At 36.5% G+C, this 18,297-nt stretch overlaps 1 protein-coding gene across 3 annotated transcripts in view; it reads right to left on the bottom strand.

Moving 5' to 3' along the window:
- SEL1L (SEL1L adaptor subunit of SYVN1 ubiquitin ligase) overlaps positions 1–18,297 on the bottom strand; it is a 36,080-nt gene that overhangs the window by 15,121 nt on the left and 2,662 nt on the right. For all 3 annotated transcript variants that reach the window (XR_012586796.1, XM_074585436.1, XM_074585437.1), the window contains exons 2-13: positions 13,573–13,610; positions 12,988–13,210; positions 9,274–9,441; positions 8,635–8,740; positions 6,718–6,880; positions 4,805–4,858; positions 4,665–4,724; positions 3,957–4,038; positions 3,481–3,635; positions 2,663–2,719; positions 1,595–1,663; positions 228–305 (exon numbers count right to left, since the gene is read on the bottom strand). Coding sequence is in view for 2 of the 3 variants with exons in the window: in XM_074585436.1 (XP_074441537.1) it covers positions 228–305; positions 1,595–1,663; positions 2,663–2,719; positions 3,481–3,635; positions 3,957–4,038; positions 4,665–4,724; positions 4,805–4,858; positions 6,718–6,880; positions 8,635–8,740; positions 9,274–9,441; positions 12,988–13,210; positions 13,573–13,610 (1,253 nt within the window). In the remaining variant the exon portion in view is untranslated. The remainder of the gene's footprint in view (positions 1–227; positions 306–1,594; positions 1,664–2,662; positions 2,720–3,480; positions 3,636–3,956; positions 4,039–4,664; positions 4,725–4,804; positions 4,859–6,717; positions 6,881–8,634; positions 8,741–9,273; positions 9,442–12,987; positions 13,211–13,572; positions 13,611–18,297) is intronic.

Raw genomic sequence — 18,297 nt, forward strand, 5'->3', positions numbered from 1 at the left:
AGTTAGACTCCTTGCGCTGGATACAACTTCATGAAGCACCATGACCAGAACTGGCGGGAGTTTCTGACATTTTAAACAAGCAGGGCTTAATTATGGGCTACTCTGGGGCAGAAGTTGGGAGTAGGTGTATGCACATGGAAGTGCACAAAAAGAAGCACTAGCAGCATTTCTGAGCTAATCAAGTTTTTCATGCATATGCTGCATTTCCAGCTTACAGATAATCATACCATATCAGCAGCTTTCTTGAAATACTGAAGAGCTGTTTCGTTGCTCTGAGGTACAACATCACTGCCTTCTGAGTACATCTGAAGGAGAAAGGCATTATTAAAGAACAGCTGAAGAAGTTGGTTTAGCATGGAGATAATGAAGTATCTTCACTTCGCATATGAGGGAGTCTATTCTACTATTAGACTATTCTGACTATTGCATTACTGAATAATCATTAGAGAACTTGCCCAGAAGCAGAGAACACATCTCTATGCTGTAAAATTCAGATTCAGAGGGTTTAACTCTCTAATAGAGAATGAACTGCCTATAAAATTAAAAAGTTTTTATGAAAATACACTTCATTTTTGAGTTCTACCACTGTGCAGTGAAGAACACATAATCAGGCAAAACTCTTGTGAGACCAGTGGATTGGCAGTTAAAATACTTCTTGAAAACAAAGAAAAAAATTGATTACTAAACCCTGTTCATTTCAGCATTTATTAGATACAAAACACTCAAGCCATAAACAAAGCAGGGACGTGCAATTTCTCCTGTTGACTATCACATTATGCTATTTTTTTCATGCTCTAAGGACATGAATTTTGCATCCTCTACTGCAGTGACAGCCTGAAAAAGATGAGCTAGAGCTGCTGTGTGTTGCGGCCTAACCTTAGAGGGTACTCCAATGGAGTAATAAGGATTTAGCTCCTCACAGGGTGAAGGTAGCCTGCAACCCAGGTCTCAGGTAAGTGACCTAAATGCCTTTTGAAGCAGTAACCAAAACAGCACCAAAAGCAATCATGTTTTACATGAAAAAAAGGACTTAGATCTGAGAAAATTCATACAATGGCCCACCTCGCAAATAGACTTTGGCTTTGATTCGGTGTAGATGCAGACTAATTGGCAACTCTGACTCAGATGCCTCAGTTCTCTACACAGAATAAGAATACAGATGTCTTTCCCCTTTCCTTCCTGAACTTAGTATTTCCCACTAGGCAAATTTTTTGAGAAGCCTAGCTTTTCCCCACACACTGTATGGAAGAGCATAGTGGCCTACTCTGAGTTTTGAGCTCCACCACAGAAGGATATTTAGGTATTTAACTATTTAATTTAAAAAAAAAAAAAAAAATATCTAGTTCAAGCGCTATTTAGAAAAAAAACCAACCAAAAGTTCCTAATGTGAAGGAGCAAGTAGAAAATTTAGACTACATAGAATAGACTATGACACTCAAATCTTGCAGGACAATTCAGAACAGCAGCAAAACAGAAGTACTTAGATTCCAGCATTCAAGTTTTAGAATACCTGATATCAGGAAGTAAGAAATATTTGTTATTTTTCATTGAAAGGCAGTCAGTTTGCTTACTTCTGAGAGTGTTCATATCTTACCTTTCCTAGAAAGGCCATTGCATGTGAATTTCCAGCATTAGCTGCTTGATTGAAGTACTCAAATGCTCGCTGTAGGGAAGAAAACAAGTATTTTAGCCACTATGACTATGATTTGAGTACCTTTTCTTGCAATTGGAAGTAGGTTGTTTGCCAAGTTACCAGGTTCTTCCTGGGATAAAAGTTATCAATCCCACCTAATTTAATATATGTAACAGGGTTCCCCACTTATAATTGGAATATTGAGCAGCAATCCCTCTCAACAGTGTTTTCCAAAAAGCAGAGGAAAAAAAGCCCTACAATTGCTAGTATGCACAAGCTGCCTGGGTAAATCTTACTTCCTTATTGTACCTCCAAACCCTGTTTAGAAGAGGAGCGATCTGTCAGTTCCTATTTCAGTTTTACAGAGAGCTTGGTTATAGTCATTCTGAGCACTTGATATCTCTGAACCCTTATAGAGCAGTCATTTTAAGGTATTTTAAATGTGATGACCATTAAATAATTTCTTGTTGGCAGCTGAGTCTGAAATAATCCTCAGCTCTCCATTTTTTCAATGCATTCTTTAAGAAGAGGTTAGGTATTTTAACTTCTATAAGCGCTAGCTAGGTTGGCTTACATCAGTAGAAGTTCTATTTTCTGTGCACACTTAAATATCCTTAATGAAAGTTGCACTGTTTCGCCTATAGAAGCAAAATATTCTTGCAAGCCACATAAACTAGACTATCATCGCTAACGCACGCAGAGTGTGTCATGAAGATTCTACCACATGTACAAAAGCTCAGCCGGTTTCAAGTACTACTTGATGAAAACCTGCTTTGTTTTTGACTTCCTCATTTCTAAGATGATTAGTCAAACTACTTAAACTAATTGTGTAAGAAAATCAGCTCCATTTACTAGTCACATAAAGATTAAGTTTTATTGAATGAATTAAGTTTTATTGAATGAGATTATTGAAGTCATTAAATACCTTACAGTGGTACTTAAACAATTCTGCTTCATTGTGGTCTCAGCTATACTTTCTCCCCTTCTGCCAAGTGTAACATGCATCAGAGATATACACAGACAGGGTACCTGATGATTTTGCTCTACTCCTCTTCCTCCATGCAAGTGCAACTGTCCAAGGCCAACCTAAAAATAAATTTTACATTGCAAATAAGTTACTTTTCCCTAGGGACTTTCTGTTTCTAGTAATACAGATACCAGTGAGCTAATTACATGCACAAAGACAAACCATATCAGAATTAAAGATGCCACTGAGTCTCAAGGCACAGATTTGCTTCAATAACTACAGTACAGTCCTACTTTTTCACATTAGCCTAAGCACAAATTTATCCTAGATGAAAGTGACATGACTGTCCTAGATACAAAATAATAATTGCTCATTTGAATTCTGCCTACCTAATTTTTAAGTCATATATGACCAAGCTGAATTGTGACAATTTGCCTATATTAGTGTCCTCCACTCCTGCATTGTGTGTAGAAGAGGTCTAGCCTGCAGCACACAGAAGTCATACAAGAGCAGAAGCAGTGAGAAATTGACGTGCCCTGTCAGGGCCAGTTCTTTTGATTAAGGCTTCCTCCACAACCTCTAAAGTTCTCCTTAAACTAGTCTGGCTGGTTTCTAGTGAAAGCCAAAATCCTCTTTCCTAAGATACTAAAGTTGTAATGTTTTGGACTTATTTTCCACAAAAATTTGCATTTTTTGCCCAAGCTCTACCTTAAACACACTAAAATATAAACCTCTTTTCATAAAAACTAGTCAGGAAATAACAATCCGGTTGATTTAGGAGGAAGAGAAAACTAAAGCTCCAACATCTTTCTGTATTTCATAAAGCTGTTCCTTTAATTCTTGAAAACCTTTGCAAGCCATCAGGTGAATTTAATCTTACCTGTGCTTGCACATCTCCTTTCTCTGCTAAAAACTGATAATACTGAATCAAGTCTTCTTCTAGCATCCCACTTGCCATTCCTGGATTTTCTACTTCATCTGCTAAGCGAATTCGCTGAACCACTGTGCCACCAGTCAAAGAAATGTCACTAGCAACTGGAAAACAGAGAAGATAAGTTTTCAGACAGTTTTGTTCAATACAAATATTACACTGCTACTTAATAAAAACAGATCTCTACAGACCTTCGAACTGTTACTCAGAGAGAATGGATTACTTTGACACTGTAAGAATTAAAAACATTTCGACAGAGATTAAAATAGCATATCATGATTCAGTGTCAAACAGATAATTTGTTTAATAGCAGGCATTCTCTATTTTTATACTAGTAGTGTTGACAGTACTTCTAGTATCCTCTAGGTGAATGATATAGAAATACATAGAAAATAAAGAAGGTTAGCCTAGTAAAAATTTTTTACCGTGGTTAGCTACAAGTCGATAGTGAGTGAGAGCAGATTCACAATTTTGAAGGACTCCTATCCCAGCCCAGTACCGGTAACCCTAGAAAGGAAAATATAAAAATATGGGACTATTGGTTATTTGACAACATACCACTTGCCAGGTTACAAACTTTTTTCACATTATTTGAGTAAGATTTGATGAGACAATAGGCAAAACAAAGGCCACAAGTCCACTGTGTCTGCATTAAAAGCAACTGACCAACATCATTAAAGTTTAAGTGTAGCCAATATACTTCAGATATTACTCAGGAAAAAGCAAAAAAGCTGAATGATACTGATGGGTGAAAACCCAAAGCCTTTTACTTACACATGTTGCAGTTTAGTTGTCTTAAATCTCACAATACTGATTAAAAGAGCATCTTCTGCAAAGATCTCTGGCTTTCACAGTTCTCATTAGCCTATAAAAATTGGAAGTCTGATGCGTCTGCTTTAAGTCAAGAGAGGTAAACATGGTCCATCTAAATTCATAGTGGTATATAACTTCAAATGAGCAGACTTTTCCTTAAGTTAACAAGGAGTAAAATGGAAGATCCTATTGCCCACCCAGTGCATGTATAATGATCTACTATTTGGACAGCGTAGTACATGAATGCAAATCTTACATTAAAAATTTAAGAGTACAAAAAAGTTCTTGCATATATAAAATTACTAACTTAACTTACTTACCAAGATCATATGGGCGATCAGATTTCCTCCTAAAGCTCCAAAGGTGTAATACACCAGGGCCTTAAAACAAAATCATTGGTTATTTAACATGTGCCTCCAAGATAAAATACAGGAGCACACACTGAAGGTTTCTAAGTTACCTTAGCTTGACTGGAATTGACTCCTAGACCAGAGGCATATAGAAATCCAAGAGCCTAGAAATAAAACAAAGTTTGTTAGCACATCCTTTGAAAATTCGAGGATCAGTTTTCCTGGAATACGTAAGTATAAAGTTGTCTAACAATAATTCAAAGCTTCAAAGAACATGCCGAACTCTACCTTCACTTTGGTACCTCCTATGTAGGCCCTTCCCTGCCCCTTTTAAAGTATGGAGTTTCTAAACGATTCAGTTGCCTAGGACACTAGCATAAATACATCTCACCAGCATTCAGTCTAGTGGATCGAATGCAAGGAAGAAACTACTAGTTCCCTGAATGCCAAATGTAGATCCAAAGGTCCTGAACAGTAAAAGTATCCCAGTTTAAAGACCCTCAAGTGAAGATCGGCAATATCTGTCAGGTTATCCATGTATCCTATGTGTCTCATACACCAGTGCAAACACGCATGAACCTTCTCTAGAAGTGTCATGCTGTTTGATTTACTGTCTAACAGATCCTATGAATTTACCATTTTGCATCTGTTCTGCCATGGTTTAGTTGCATTTATGACTATAAATATAAGCAGTGAGAACACACAGAGCTGTTTGGCTGAGGTTTTTTCAAAAGTTATTTTTATTCTTACAATTTACGTCATTACTGCTCTATCTATAACACCTGTTACAGCTGTGTGTCTCAGAGGAGAAACTACTAGCCCAGAAGATAACAGTATACACATAAAGGTGTCTGTATTTGATGCGTGTTCTAAGACTATTCTAGGCAATTCTGAAAGCACACACACACACACAAAAAAAAATCATCTCATGCAGACAATACTGAATTCTAGAACAACGAAAGTCAAGGTCTTCATTGAGATATAAAGTCTCTAGAGAAAACATGTTCCTGCTTTCTGTGGTAGATCAGCACTCCAATATTAAACAGGGAACAGCAGGAGACTTGGTAGCCAAAGAGCTAATAGAAACTGGGTAACTCCTAACAGCTGACACTTCCAAAACAAGAGAGAACTAAAAATAAGTGTATGCAGATATTGAGACATTAAAATTGATAACACCACCATTTTATGACATTGCATATTAACAATTACCTATGAACAATTCTATAATGGGCAAAGGCACGTGGACAAAGTCCCATTCCAATGAACAGTATTCAAGATCCTAGGAGTAGGATCTTGACTTCCTATAACTTCCTATATTATGAACTTGTGTGTATAACACACATCTTGTGTGTATATATCACAAAGATAAAACTGCAGATGAAAAGCCACAACAGCCCGCACAAAACACATGAAAAAAGTAACAGTTTCAGAGAAGATTTGTTGGCTGGGATCACCTGTATCTACCTGTTTTTTGACTTATACATCCCATCTAGTCAGTCATACAACAGATAAGAAATGAAATGAAAAGATCACCATCATACTATACTACTAGTAATTTAATGCTGTTTTTTTAAACTCAAAGAGAACACCTATTTCCATGCGTTTACCTTGAGGGTGCAGGTGCCATTTGTTCTTGCACCCTCAGTAATGCTAACAGCACGAAGAAGCGAGGTAAAGCAGAAGCATTTGGGGGACAAGCTTTGAACCAAAGCAAGGCACTAGTGAAATTTAAAAAGGTAAAGGCAATGAGCAGTCAGGACTAGGAACCGCTTAGGCAAGCATTGTAAAATACATTTCCTGAATCAGAGCCTGGACCAAATGTTTTACATCAAGTTTTCAAACAATTTTAAAAAACGCAGCACTCTGCCTGCTGTCTTTTTTAACCAGGCAACAGATACCACTTACTGTTCTCATTCTATTTTGGATCCAAGAACAATCTATAAAACGAACCTAGAATAAGTACAATCTATAAAACAATTCATAAACCTATAAAAACTTCTGTAGAATCGAAGGACATACTTACCACTTGTCCTTTAGGAGAACCTTCTTCTGTTAGTTTTTCAAATAATTCTTTTGATGACTGGATGTTCTGCTTCAGGTAATCCCCAAACAACAAAGCGTAAGACACTTTCTCCATTGCCTTGGTATGATTCATGTCAGCTGCTTTCAGAAGATATTGATACGCTCTTAAAAGAAAACAATTTCTTAGTCACCTTGAGGCAAAGAAGCAGATTCCATTCATAAAACTGAGGATTGTGGGGAGGTGTTTTGTTCCTCTGTTTTAGCCTCTATTTTCTACAAATGCATCTATCTATAGTAATTTGCTCCAGCTCCAAATCATCAACCTATGCAACAACTCATATGATTTAGCTAACAGACAAACTAGATTTTAATGTTCACTCTACTCCATGTGCAAAGCAGTGTGCATTTCCTCCCCTGTAAGATATACATTGAGTTTAAGGTCCAATGCTCACATTTTGTAGCAACAATTTAAAGCCTGTACTGGGCATCTAGTAGGACCACTAGATGCTCCACAGATCCTGATGGAAAAAAGAAGCCTGAAAAAGACTATGGACTCTTTTTGATTTTTTGAGTATAAAATCATTTCAATGAAAACACTAAGCATTGGATCCAAGCCAACTGCGCACATGATCAATTTTGTGATGAAACAGTCATGCTAACAATAAGAAAGTTCTCTGCAAACTCCCCTTTCTATTTCAGCCTCAGAACTTACAGTAGTCCTCCAAAGTAATTTCACAGCAGCTAGTTTCACAGCAATTTAAGAGAACTGTAACCTTAAATATCATAACACAGTCCTGTCAAGCATGCCTCAGCTTGATTTCTCATGGGCCTTTGACAGCATTCCAAGATTTTTCATTACCTCTCCTCGTTTCCATTCTCAGCCTTGTTTTCTTTAGGACAGGCTGAGGCACACGTGGTTCCTCACACAATTTTGTCTTCTAAGAAAGTGTAAGGTGTTCAAGAGAACTAAGATCTAATACTGTTTTACAATTTCTACACTATTTTATACAAAAGAATACTAGTCAGAGTCTAACAGATACTGTCTCCCTTTGTCTTTGCCAAGGTGTGATGGACAATCTCTACGCTGTGCTTCAGTTTCCCTGATACATAAAGTAGAAATATGCTCCCTTATTTACCAAGTTTAACATGGTAGCAGTGCTCACATAATAACCAGCAGACTGAAGTCACCACTTACGGATGAAGCTGTCAACATGAGTACCACTGAGTTCTAAATGAACACAGTTATTCTTAATTATAGTGGTAAGCTGACAACTATTTCATCAGTAATTGGATATATACAGAGTAGAAAGTAAACAGACCAGAATGAACAGGACACTCATTTCATTTTTTTTTTTTTTGTTTCATCTACAAGCATTACCCTTTTCTCTCATACAAAGTTAATTATTAGAGTTTTAACAATTTGTTGAGATCATGTTTAATACTATTTTTATGGTGACTGAAAATATCAGAAAGCAGAAACAAAAACAGAGCAGGACAAGATATGCTGATATTTCCCACTTAATCTTTGAAGCAGAAAGAGAACCAGACTGTAAGAAACATTTGAAAAAGGACAATTATCTTGTATCATGTTCTCAGTTTTTTTCTGGGCAGTTGCCACATATAAATTGTAGCTACAGAACTGCAGCACCATCTTGCATTAAGTCAATATTTTGATGACATCCACTTTTCAGAAGTTAATCTTATACAATTTTTAGTGGATGCAGAGGAAAGCAGGCATAAATTTGTTTTTCTAAATACCCTGAAATTCCTATTTATTTTCAGTACTATCACTGCATAGTTGATGCTAAGTCCAATAAAGTGCAAAGTCCCAGGGCAACTCATTTAAGTTATTTTTCAGTTAAGCCAGAGTGATCAGCCAAATCATCCTTGTCTTGTGGGGGTGGAGAGGTAGACTTACTCTTTCTTTTGAGCCTTTTTACTGCTTTCATTAAGGATTTTCATTCCAGTCTGATAAACATCCTCAGCTTCTTGCATCTGCCTTCTCTTATTAGACTGCTCTTCAGCTAAAAAAAGGAAAAGAGTATGTTAAGAGCTGCATTGTTTGCAAAGACCAAGAAACAACCAAGCGATTACAAAAACCTGTCTAAAGGAGCTGCTGGATATCTTGGTAGACAGTTTCTTCTAGTGTGATGTCTCTCATGTATGAATTTGCTGTTAAAATATTCTCTTTCTTGCTCCAAAGCAACCTGTGCAAGGAAGGATGCTTCCTAGAGAAAGGTTGCCTCTCTGCAACAAATCTGCGAGTGTAACAGAAGACACTGTCAAACCCCTATATTCCTACAGCCTCAGAAACTAAGAGTTTCATAGATGCCTCCACTGCAAGATTTCCCAAATAGCTTCAGAAAGTGGCATTTCCATTATAATATTTTCCATCACAAGAACTTCACCTTTCTAATTACTTGTATATCACAGTATAAAGTGGCCATTAACATAAGACAGGGACTTTTAGGTGCTAAAATAAAAGGCATTAAGAGGACTGAAAACGCTAGCTTAAGAAAGCATGCCTCAGACAAGAACAAGACATCAGGTTACTTACTTTCACAGAAGCCCCACTTTTGATCTTTCTTGTAATCATAAGTTGTGGCACACCAAAGCCTGCCATCTTCCCTCCCATCTGCAGTGCACTCTGCATACTCCTTCTCCATAAATAAAAAGGGGAAGTGGCAAGGTTCGCCATCTGCAGTGCCTCCAATAGCTGTCAATACTGAAAATACATACCCAGGAATTAGAAGGCCTTCCTTTATTCCACAAAATAAAGTCATCTACTACATATAGGAAAACACTCCTATGTTGGTTTTAATTTCTATGTACTGCATTTAATCAAGTTTTCAGTAAAATTTGTAATTTATAAAAGCCTGAAAAAGCAATTATTTTTCCAAATGGCACTTGAAAAAGTATTATTTTTAAGTAGAAAATGAAACAGAAGGTATGTGGTTTCTTATATTCTTTAGTTCTAAGCAAAGAAAATATTTTTCTTTAGATTGGGGAAGGTAAATCTGTTACATTTTTGCCTACAAAAATAAACAGCCCTTCCTTTCACTTTCTCTTCTCTGCATTCCTTTCTTCATGCAAAAGATTACCCTTGAAGTGCATTCCAGTGCATATAAGCATTTCAGCCCCAGGGCTAGAGATATATTCATGACAGAACCACCCACATCATCAAATGCAATACTGAAAGTACTTGAATATCAGCAGGGAGTACGCTTAAAATACGCAACTGTAAGAAAAGACTTAAATGAAATCACTACGAGTCCAGTCATCTTCTACTGTTGCAGATACTTACATTGAAAACTTTATTTCACTTCACCAATATATTTAAGTTGCATTCAAAGTTACTTTGAACAGCATGATTTATCATTTCTCATGTACTAGAACTTCAAAGGTTACTAATTCCAATATTGCAATATTTTTAAATAAAATCAATCTTCTACAAAGACTAAGAATTATCTTTGTTTTTTGAAAAAGAAATTATTTCAATTAGCCTTTTATAGAAGTTCTTCTCTTTCACTAAGCTAAATCCAGCAGTTGGGTTCAGCTTCATTTGAAGATACATGCAGAGTCAGGCAATTGAGAATGTCAATTACATGGTGTTTTTTCAAGTTAATTTTGTAATTCTCGTGGTTATAGAGAAAGCTAGTTCTTTTTTTCTAGGGTCTATAATTGTAAGGCCTAGAGACCATACTAATTTAAAAATTTCATATTGATTTTTTGAAGCATAAGGAAGTCTCCAGGATTAGTTAGCCTGTTCAAATTGCTCTTCATAATTTGATTCCTTGGCAGACGTTCCACCACACCACTCCAAGTTAATTATCCCATAACACACAAGGAAAAGTGTTATTTTCAGAAATTGCATTCAAAAATAACGTGTCCAGATGCAGTTAGCCTGGAATAATTTTAGACATCTGTTAACCACAGAGTAATGCACAAACTCAGGCTAAAGGTACATATAACTACAATGGATGGGACCACTTATCACTGTCATTTGAACAAACTCCAGGTCCAGGATATTAACACTATTTGAGAACCTGAAGTCTTACTTGTGCTGTTTAGCACCTTGTCCCCTGTACTGAAAGCAACTGGACATGAACCACTTACATAGTGCTCTGCAGGAGACTTAGCTGTACACTAAAGTTATGAAATTACTCTGCCCCAGTCCTCCCCCTTGCCTTTTTGCATTCCAAATTCAACCATAATGCTGTTCCCCGCCCCCCCCAGATACTAGCCCCTAAAGCAACACAGCAATGCGATCACAGGATAAAATGCTCACCACAGTTACTTTATCATGTACTTCAGACTGATAAATACAATCTGAGGCAAATAATTTACTCAGAGGATAAAATACTTTTTGTCAAACTGAGCGTGCAAGCAGCAATTTATTCAGACATAGTAAAACAGGTAATGTATATGGTCTTTTATCATTATATTTTGTCCTTTTTTACTTCTATCTCATCTCATAGTCTATACTGCAGGAAACCCAAATACAGATAACTTATAAGTATTGGTTACATTACTGTAAGATTCCTCCATATAGGAAAACAAACGCTGCAGGAATCTCTGTATAAACTTGTGGGCAGTATTCAGCAAAAACTTCCAGTATGTAACTTGATTGTTACAAAAACATACAACACAAAAGATAACTTAAAAAATACCATTTTCTTTACACACAAGATCTCCTCACTAATCAGAAGAGAGCAGGACAACTTTCTTAGAAGCTTAAAAGCCTTAGTGGTATTAATTCTAAATTACTGAAGATGAATTTTTTTTTCTGCTCAATATCCTGAAAAATACACATGGAAACTTGAAGAATATTATTTTTTCCATGCAATCTCATGACCATACGCAGGAGCCAAACTGTACTTAGAAAAGCTTTAATCTCCCTTAATGCAGTCCTGTCACCAGTAGCTCATTCAAGAGATGTAACATCTGTACCTGAAGTAGATTCCTGTCCTGCTCAGTTAAAAAATTTGTCAGTAAAGCTGTCCTTTTTTAACTGGCAGAATACAAGTACCTTTCCTTCAGAATTGCTTTTTAGATTAATCCAGTAATCCTTCCATCCACATCTCTTACTTCATAACAGGTTCTGAAAACTGTGCAAGACTTAAATTTATCGGTTTTGAAAGTCACTTGCAGTACCTTGGCAGGTGTAGTTAAAAATCTTAGTTGCCAGGGAGCAAGCCATCTGGTTACACCTTTCTAATGTGAGATTAAAAGTATCTTAAAGTTTACTTTTGAAACAGACTGCACTAACTAAATATGGTGCTTAGCTCACTGTTTTGTGTCAACAAGCTATTTAGTGGCTTTTATATACCTTTCTCCTGTATAACACCACACCTATCAACAGCAATACTTAATCCTATTATTGAGTTTTTACAAACTGTGTACTAGTTCTGCATTAATAAGGAAGGTTTATTAGAAAACACTGAAAGGATATAACAGAGCTCATTTCATAACTCCTGCTTTCTTTTGACATTTGAATTGGAGTTCAGAAGACAGACAAATACTAATATTACCCTGTAGTTATATTTTTTCAGTAAAGTTGAAGATTTACTTTTCATGGACAAGTGAAAAGTCTTTGCTGCACAGGCTAGGGTACCCAACTGTGCCATCTAATTATCATCCACTACTAACTGCAAGCCAAAAAAACATATTACATTTATATTTTTATTAGTAGTAAAAAAGAAATACTAATATTTCCTGGGAATTTAGGCATAAGCACATAAAGGTTTTACCTATATTTAAAAACTTACTGAAGTTTACATGCAATTTCGATGCTGCCCTAAGGCTCCCAATGCTGTCCTAGCCAGTCTGCTTTCCGTCACAATTTGTTCCTTCTCTGTCAACTGACTCCCCAGGCAAACGGCCAGCAGGCTGAAACACTGATGCAATTTCTCCTTCTATGGCTGGTATACATACACACAGCATATTATGTGTACTTGAGTCCTATACAAAGAAATTAGGGCTTTCTCCATTTGATAGTTAAAGCTTTCCAAGAAGATGGAAACAAGAATAACTACAGAAAACTCTTTCAAATGAGAATCTAAAAATAACACTCAAATTTCGTTCACAATATATTTGAAAACTTTCTGGAATTACTTTCTAAAGGAAAAGGCAGCAGTTACCATTTCATTCCAGACAGGTTAAGACACTAGTTATTTCATATGTTCAGAATTACTATTTGTGTTCATCCATGTGCCAAAGTTACTCAGATGCATCTTTCTTGCCACTTGTTCAAAAGTCTGTGAGCAGTTACCTGGACTCTGTATTTCTGCTTCTTCCAAATCCTTATTTAATAGATTTGACACTTCTAGAGAGTTTAACTCTTCCAGTGAATTCTCTTTTTCCTCCTCTTGACTGTGAAAGTTCTCTTCATCTTCCGATTGAGAGTCTGATTTCCCTGATTCAAGGAAGATCTGACCTGCTACCACTCGAGTTCCTGTGGAATGGTCCTTTACTTGGTCCTCTGCTGATAAAGTCTGAAGGAAAGTAGCCACATAATTTAGAAGATTAGAAACTGAAGAGCAGCAGCTGGCAAAAACAACATTACTTTTTAAAGGTATGATTAATTAACATATTAAGTGTAAACAGTAGTATCAACAGTAAGTTGAGCTACCTCTACCAACTCTCATTGACTTTACCCCTTTCAGTTCTTTGGAAAAAAAAAAATCTTTTTCAAAGATATAACACAACATTAATTCTTCTGATGCACAGAAGGAATTAATGAGACAGTAAGAGCCACAGAACAGTTTAAAACAGGAATCAAATGACAGTCCTGAATTTCAGACCTTTGGTCTCACTCTACAAGAAAAACAGAATGACTAGAAACTTATTTGCTCACCTTTGACTCCAGTGATTCGTCTTGATTTCCCTCTTCATCTAGAAGAGATGTTATAAGTCAGTGAAAAGCTCTTCCATGAGTAATTGTCTCAAAAATAAAAATAAGTTAAACTATAATATTGTACCATGGTTCTGAAATATTCTAGTGTACTAAGTTGACTAATGCATTTCAGAAAGACCCTGTCAGTGCTGTCAGGAAGAATCAACTGTTTCACAGATGATCCACTTCTTCCTTAAACTATGCCAACACAACTGTGTGACCAATACTGGAAAAAAAGTGTGGATTTTTTTTTTTTTAAACCAAAACCAATCCTCTAGATTACTACTCAGTCTGAATTGTTCCAGTCCAACTAAACTACTTTAAAAAAGTTATACATCAAGTGAAAAGGACCTACGGAAGCTAAGGTTTTTAGTCACCAAATCAGCTTTAGTATAAACAGCTTCAGTAGCAACCAGAAAGTTACATTACTACCACCCCGCTTAAACATTGTTCTTTATAGAATGCCAATTAATTTTGCCTGACCAGTATATTCAGACCTTTATATAGAGGTCTCTCTTCAGAACTTATTTTGGTTTTAAGGTACTCTTCAAAACCTGCAAGCTTTGTTTAATTGTCACCTTTCTTACCTGAATGGGCTATGATACGATATTTGATTAGAAAGATCGGAAAGAGAAAAAATGGCAAAGAAAGGTAGAGGCAGAAACCTATAGGAATAGAGGTGAAAAGGAGGGAGAAGATAACCAGAAAAGCTTTTTTTTTAATTATAGTTTTGCCATTGTTTTGCAGAATTGTGTCTCTTATTTTCTTTGTTCCTGCAAATTAAATGGGCACTGTGCTTCAAACAACTTGGTTTGCACTATCAACTGAAAGCCTCTGAAATTATCACAGCTGAAACGTGACTGTTCCCAGTATCTGATTCCACCTCATTTCAGTAAAGAAACTCCCCACACATTTGAAAGAAGATGCTATAGGCCTCCCTCTCTCTGGCACACAACTCACTTAAAATAAAAGCTCAAAACACAACCAGATGACTAAGAAAAGCTGCCACTAACTCCTACTATATTTAGAAATTCCTCCCTTCCGAGACTCTGGGGTGTGTAATGCCCTACAGCAGTGGTAAGGCATAGTCAGGCTGAAGATCAGCACTATGACTACAAGAAGTACCTAAACTGATAGAAGTTAGTGCCCTGTACATAAGATACACCACTCAGCATGTTATGGTTAGCTGTTAAAGACTACCTGCACAAATACCAAATGCCAACAAAACTCTCAAAAAGTTAATTGAACTTTGCTGACTTTCTATAAGCATTTGACAGCAAACAAAACTTGCGTACTTTCCATCCTCATGCAAGTGAAGTGTCTTACCAGAGATAAATCATCTCTGAAGTGGCAAACTACAAACATGACACTTTTATCAGCTCATGTTTTGAAGACTATTATTGTAACAGAGCAACTGTGGCTATTTGCAATGAAAGAGCTAATCTTGGAAGCCAGATTCCAGAAAGTTATTTCCACATTGTTATTTGAAGTATAACCTTTGATTAGAACAAGTAAGTAAAAAGATAAGGATCAACTTTAAGCCATAACAGCATAATGAAAATCAAGAAAAAATGCTAAAACATATAAGTGAAGCTGCAAAAATAAGGTGACAAGAAGTTTGACAGTGCAACTGAGACAAATAGATAACAGTCTGTTGAGCGTACTGAAGAGGATGGAAAGCTCAAAAAGTTTGACTGCCAGCAGACACAGGATTAAAAATGATCTATAACAGTCAGTGTGGGTAAGCAGCTGTACCCTACAGGGCCAAAAATGAGCCCTTTAGGAAAAACTAGTGGAGAAAGAAAAGAACAGACTAGACGAAACAGAACCTGCAAGTAGCAGCCAAGACAGCGTAATTTCGAAAATACCAAAAAAGGCATAAGAAAAAACAAATTAGCTGCATTTTCATCAGAGACCTCAGTGCTTATCAGCTTGATGAATCTAACAGATAAGGCTGGTTGTGATAAGTCATAAGAAGTTCTACCACTGAACTTCAACATTTCAGATCACCATGTAACAGTTGTTTTTTAAACACAGTAAAAGTAGGTATGCACTTAGGATACTTGCTGGTCCTTTCTACTTTGAAACTATGAAACAAATTTGAAGCCACCTTTCCCACAAATTACATCGTATTATCCTACATAATTTTAATCTAAAACCAAATGCCACCCCTACAACTTCAAACTCCAGAGCTTGCCAAGAGATTCAGACATGCTTCTGGAATGGGGGAAATATAAGACAGGGTTAACCTGCCCAGTAGCTGGTGTGCTGTTATGAATATATACAAAGCACTTATACTGTACCTGTTACTGCAGTAACAAACATCATGTTATTTTTAACAGCTATACCAGCTAGAGTGTTTTTTTCTGTCTGTTCAAAATCAGCCTATATGGCTGAAGGCACTAGACCATTCTAGCTTTTTGGTAAAGGCTTTACTAACTGACTTCAACTTGCGGAAGGTTGACCTTACAACAAAAGACCACACAAGGTCAAATATAAATAGGGTATACTATCTATGCACACATATCAAAGGATAATTTTATTGTAACTTCATATGCAAAGCAAAAGGTTTACTAAACTGAAAGGCAAGAGACATCTGAGCAATGTGTGGCAGAGCTCATTAAATGTTCGCTGCTCTTCTTTAAAAGTAAATAAACCTATTTCATTTCTGTTGCATCATTTAAATTCTCTCTGAAGGAACCAGATTTGTTATTAAGAAGCTGTACTTGAATAATTGTTTTCAAAACAGTGGTTCCAAAATAGCACTAAAGCAACAACAAAATATTAGTTTAACTGTTCTTAGCTCTGAGACTTCTTCTAAGTTAGGCAGATGAGGTTGCAGTGATGATCAATAACGTGACTAGAGGAGGGATAACTTAAAGCCTTGTTATTTCACAGAACTGCTGACTAATATGTACCCGCTACTCATGGAAGTGTGCCTACTTCTAAGAAACAGTTAAGAAAATTATTCTGAAAGTGTTAATGAAAGATCTATGGAAGGTCACAGTTTGACCTAAGAACTGCTTATTATTCAAGGCTCAACTACTTGGCAAAGTCACAGATGTTATGTTTGTGCACCTGCTTCAGAGATTAAACCTGATAGTTTCGTTTGTTTTCCACAGTTAAATTTAAAAAAGTAACTAACTTTTTTTTTTTTTTTTTAATTTGGATCTGTTACCAAGGCTGCCTACTTCTATAAACCCCTTCTGAAAAGGTCAACTGGAAATTAACCCTACCTTCTATTAAACAAATTAGGGAGATGCAATGATATATTAAAAGGAAGAAGTAGGCAAAAATACCTGTGGCTGAAACGGGCAGCTGACGATGTTGTACAGAATGCTTCACTGTCAAACCGTGCTGAGCTGTAGACACTGCTGGGTGCTCTCATGCCCAGCTAGGACTCTAGAGCACTTCATACAGCTAAACACTTGTTTCAACCATCCACCAGTTCATATATAATTAAAATCAGCTTTAAAATGTATTCATTTTCCTCAATTAGAAATACCAGTGTTCAATCAGCCTATTTAAATATAGCAAAAGTCATCTGGCAGCCTATGCCAGATAAAAAGTTCCTACCATATGCTGGATAAAGATCCTACCATTTTGTAAGAATTACTTTTTTCAAGAGAGCACTATGGAGAGCGGGGCAGAAACAAGAAGAGCTATGCCATGTGATTCAGCAAGAAGAATGTCATTAGCTGGAGGGAGCCCAACAGTTCCAGAGTTTTGCTGTATTAGAAGAACAAATCAACTGACAGCCTGTAAGGCTAAAGGACTGCTACGACCAGACAAGAAATACTATCAGTTTCAACATTAGAATGGTCACTCATCTTCAGGAAATAGCCAAAAATTCAGCAAGTGCAAGCAGTTGGCAATCTCCCAAAGCTCTGAGGAATGCCCTAACTGATCACTGGAGTCAGTTTCCTTCCATTTTTTGCCAAGCTCTTCAAGCTTCAAACACCATCACAACAAAGCAACAAGTAAGAGTTTGCATGCTCTAGAGCAGGGATCTCCAAAGTGGGGTGTGTGCACCCCAGGGGGTGTGCTAGCCAACCCACCAGGCACGCAGGAAGAAAATACTTTTTGTACCACTAATAAATAAAACTTTTCTTAATACAGTGTTTATTTCATTTTTATCACATTCTTTTTTCATTTCTGTTTTTGTGTATGTTTTATGATGTACGTAATATGCTAGTACAGTAGTACATTTTTTTTTGTTTGTTTTTAAGTTAAACATTGAAGATGCATGCTCAAAAATGTTTTTACCGAGAGGGGTGCATGAACAAAAAAGGTTTGACCACTGCTTTAGAGCACCCATCAGAGACATTCTGTGGTATTTTTAGTTATTTCTTTCAATACTCTTTTCGTGCAATTGACTAGTTAGACTTTGAAAGAGTGCAAACCCTGTTTATCCTATTCTTGCAGGACAAAAAAGAAATCTTAAGAAAATTACCTCATCAATTTTTCAACTGTTAAATTCAGCACAGAAACAGACTCAATAGCGTAAATGTTTCTATGTTGTTTCTATTCCTGTTACATGAACCTCTAAAATCTGCAGTGAGTTAAGCAAAATCCGTAAATGCATCTATTCAGTGAGACTAGTTCTGAAGTATCCCTTGCAGCAAGTAAATTGTTCCCAGCTACAATCTGTGCACTGTATTCATTTTAGTGCAACTAAAAGTTTAA

Source organism: Larus michahellis, chromosome 4, assembly GCF_964199755.1.
Source record: "Larus michahellis chromosome 4, bLarMic1.1, whole genome shotgun sequence".
In the NCBI taxonomy this organism is placed as follows: domain Eukaryota; kingdom Metazoa; phylum Chordata; class Aves; order Charadriiformes; family Laridae; genus Larus; species Larus michahellis.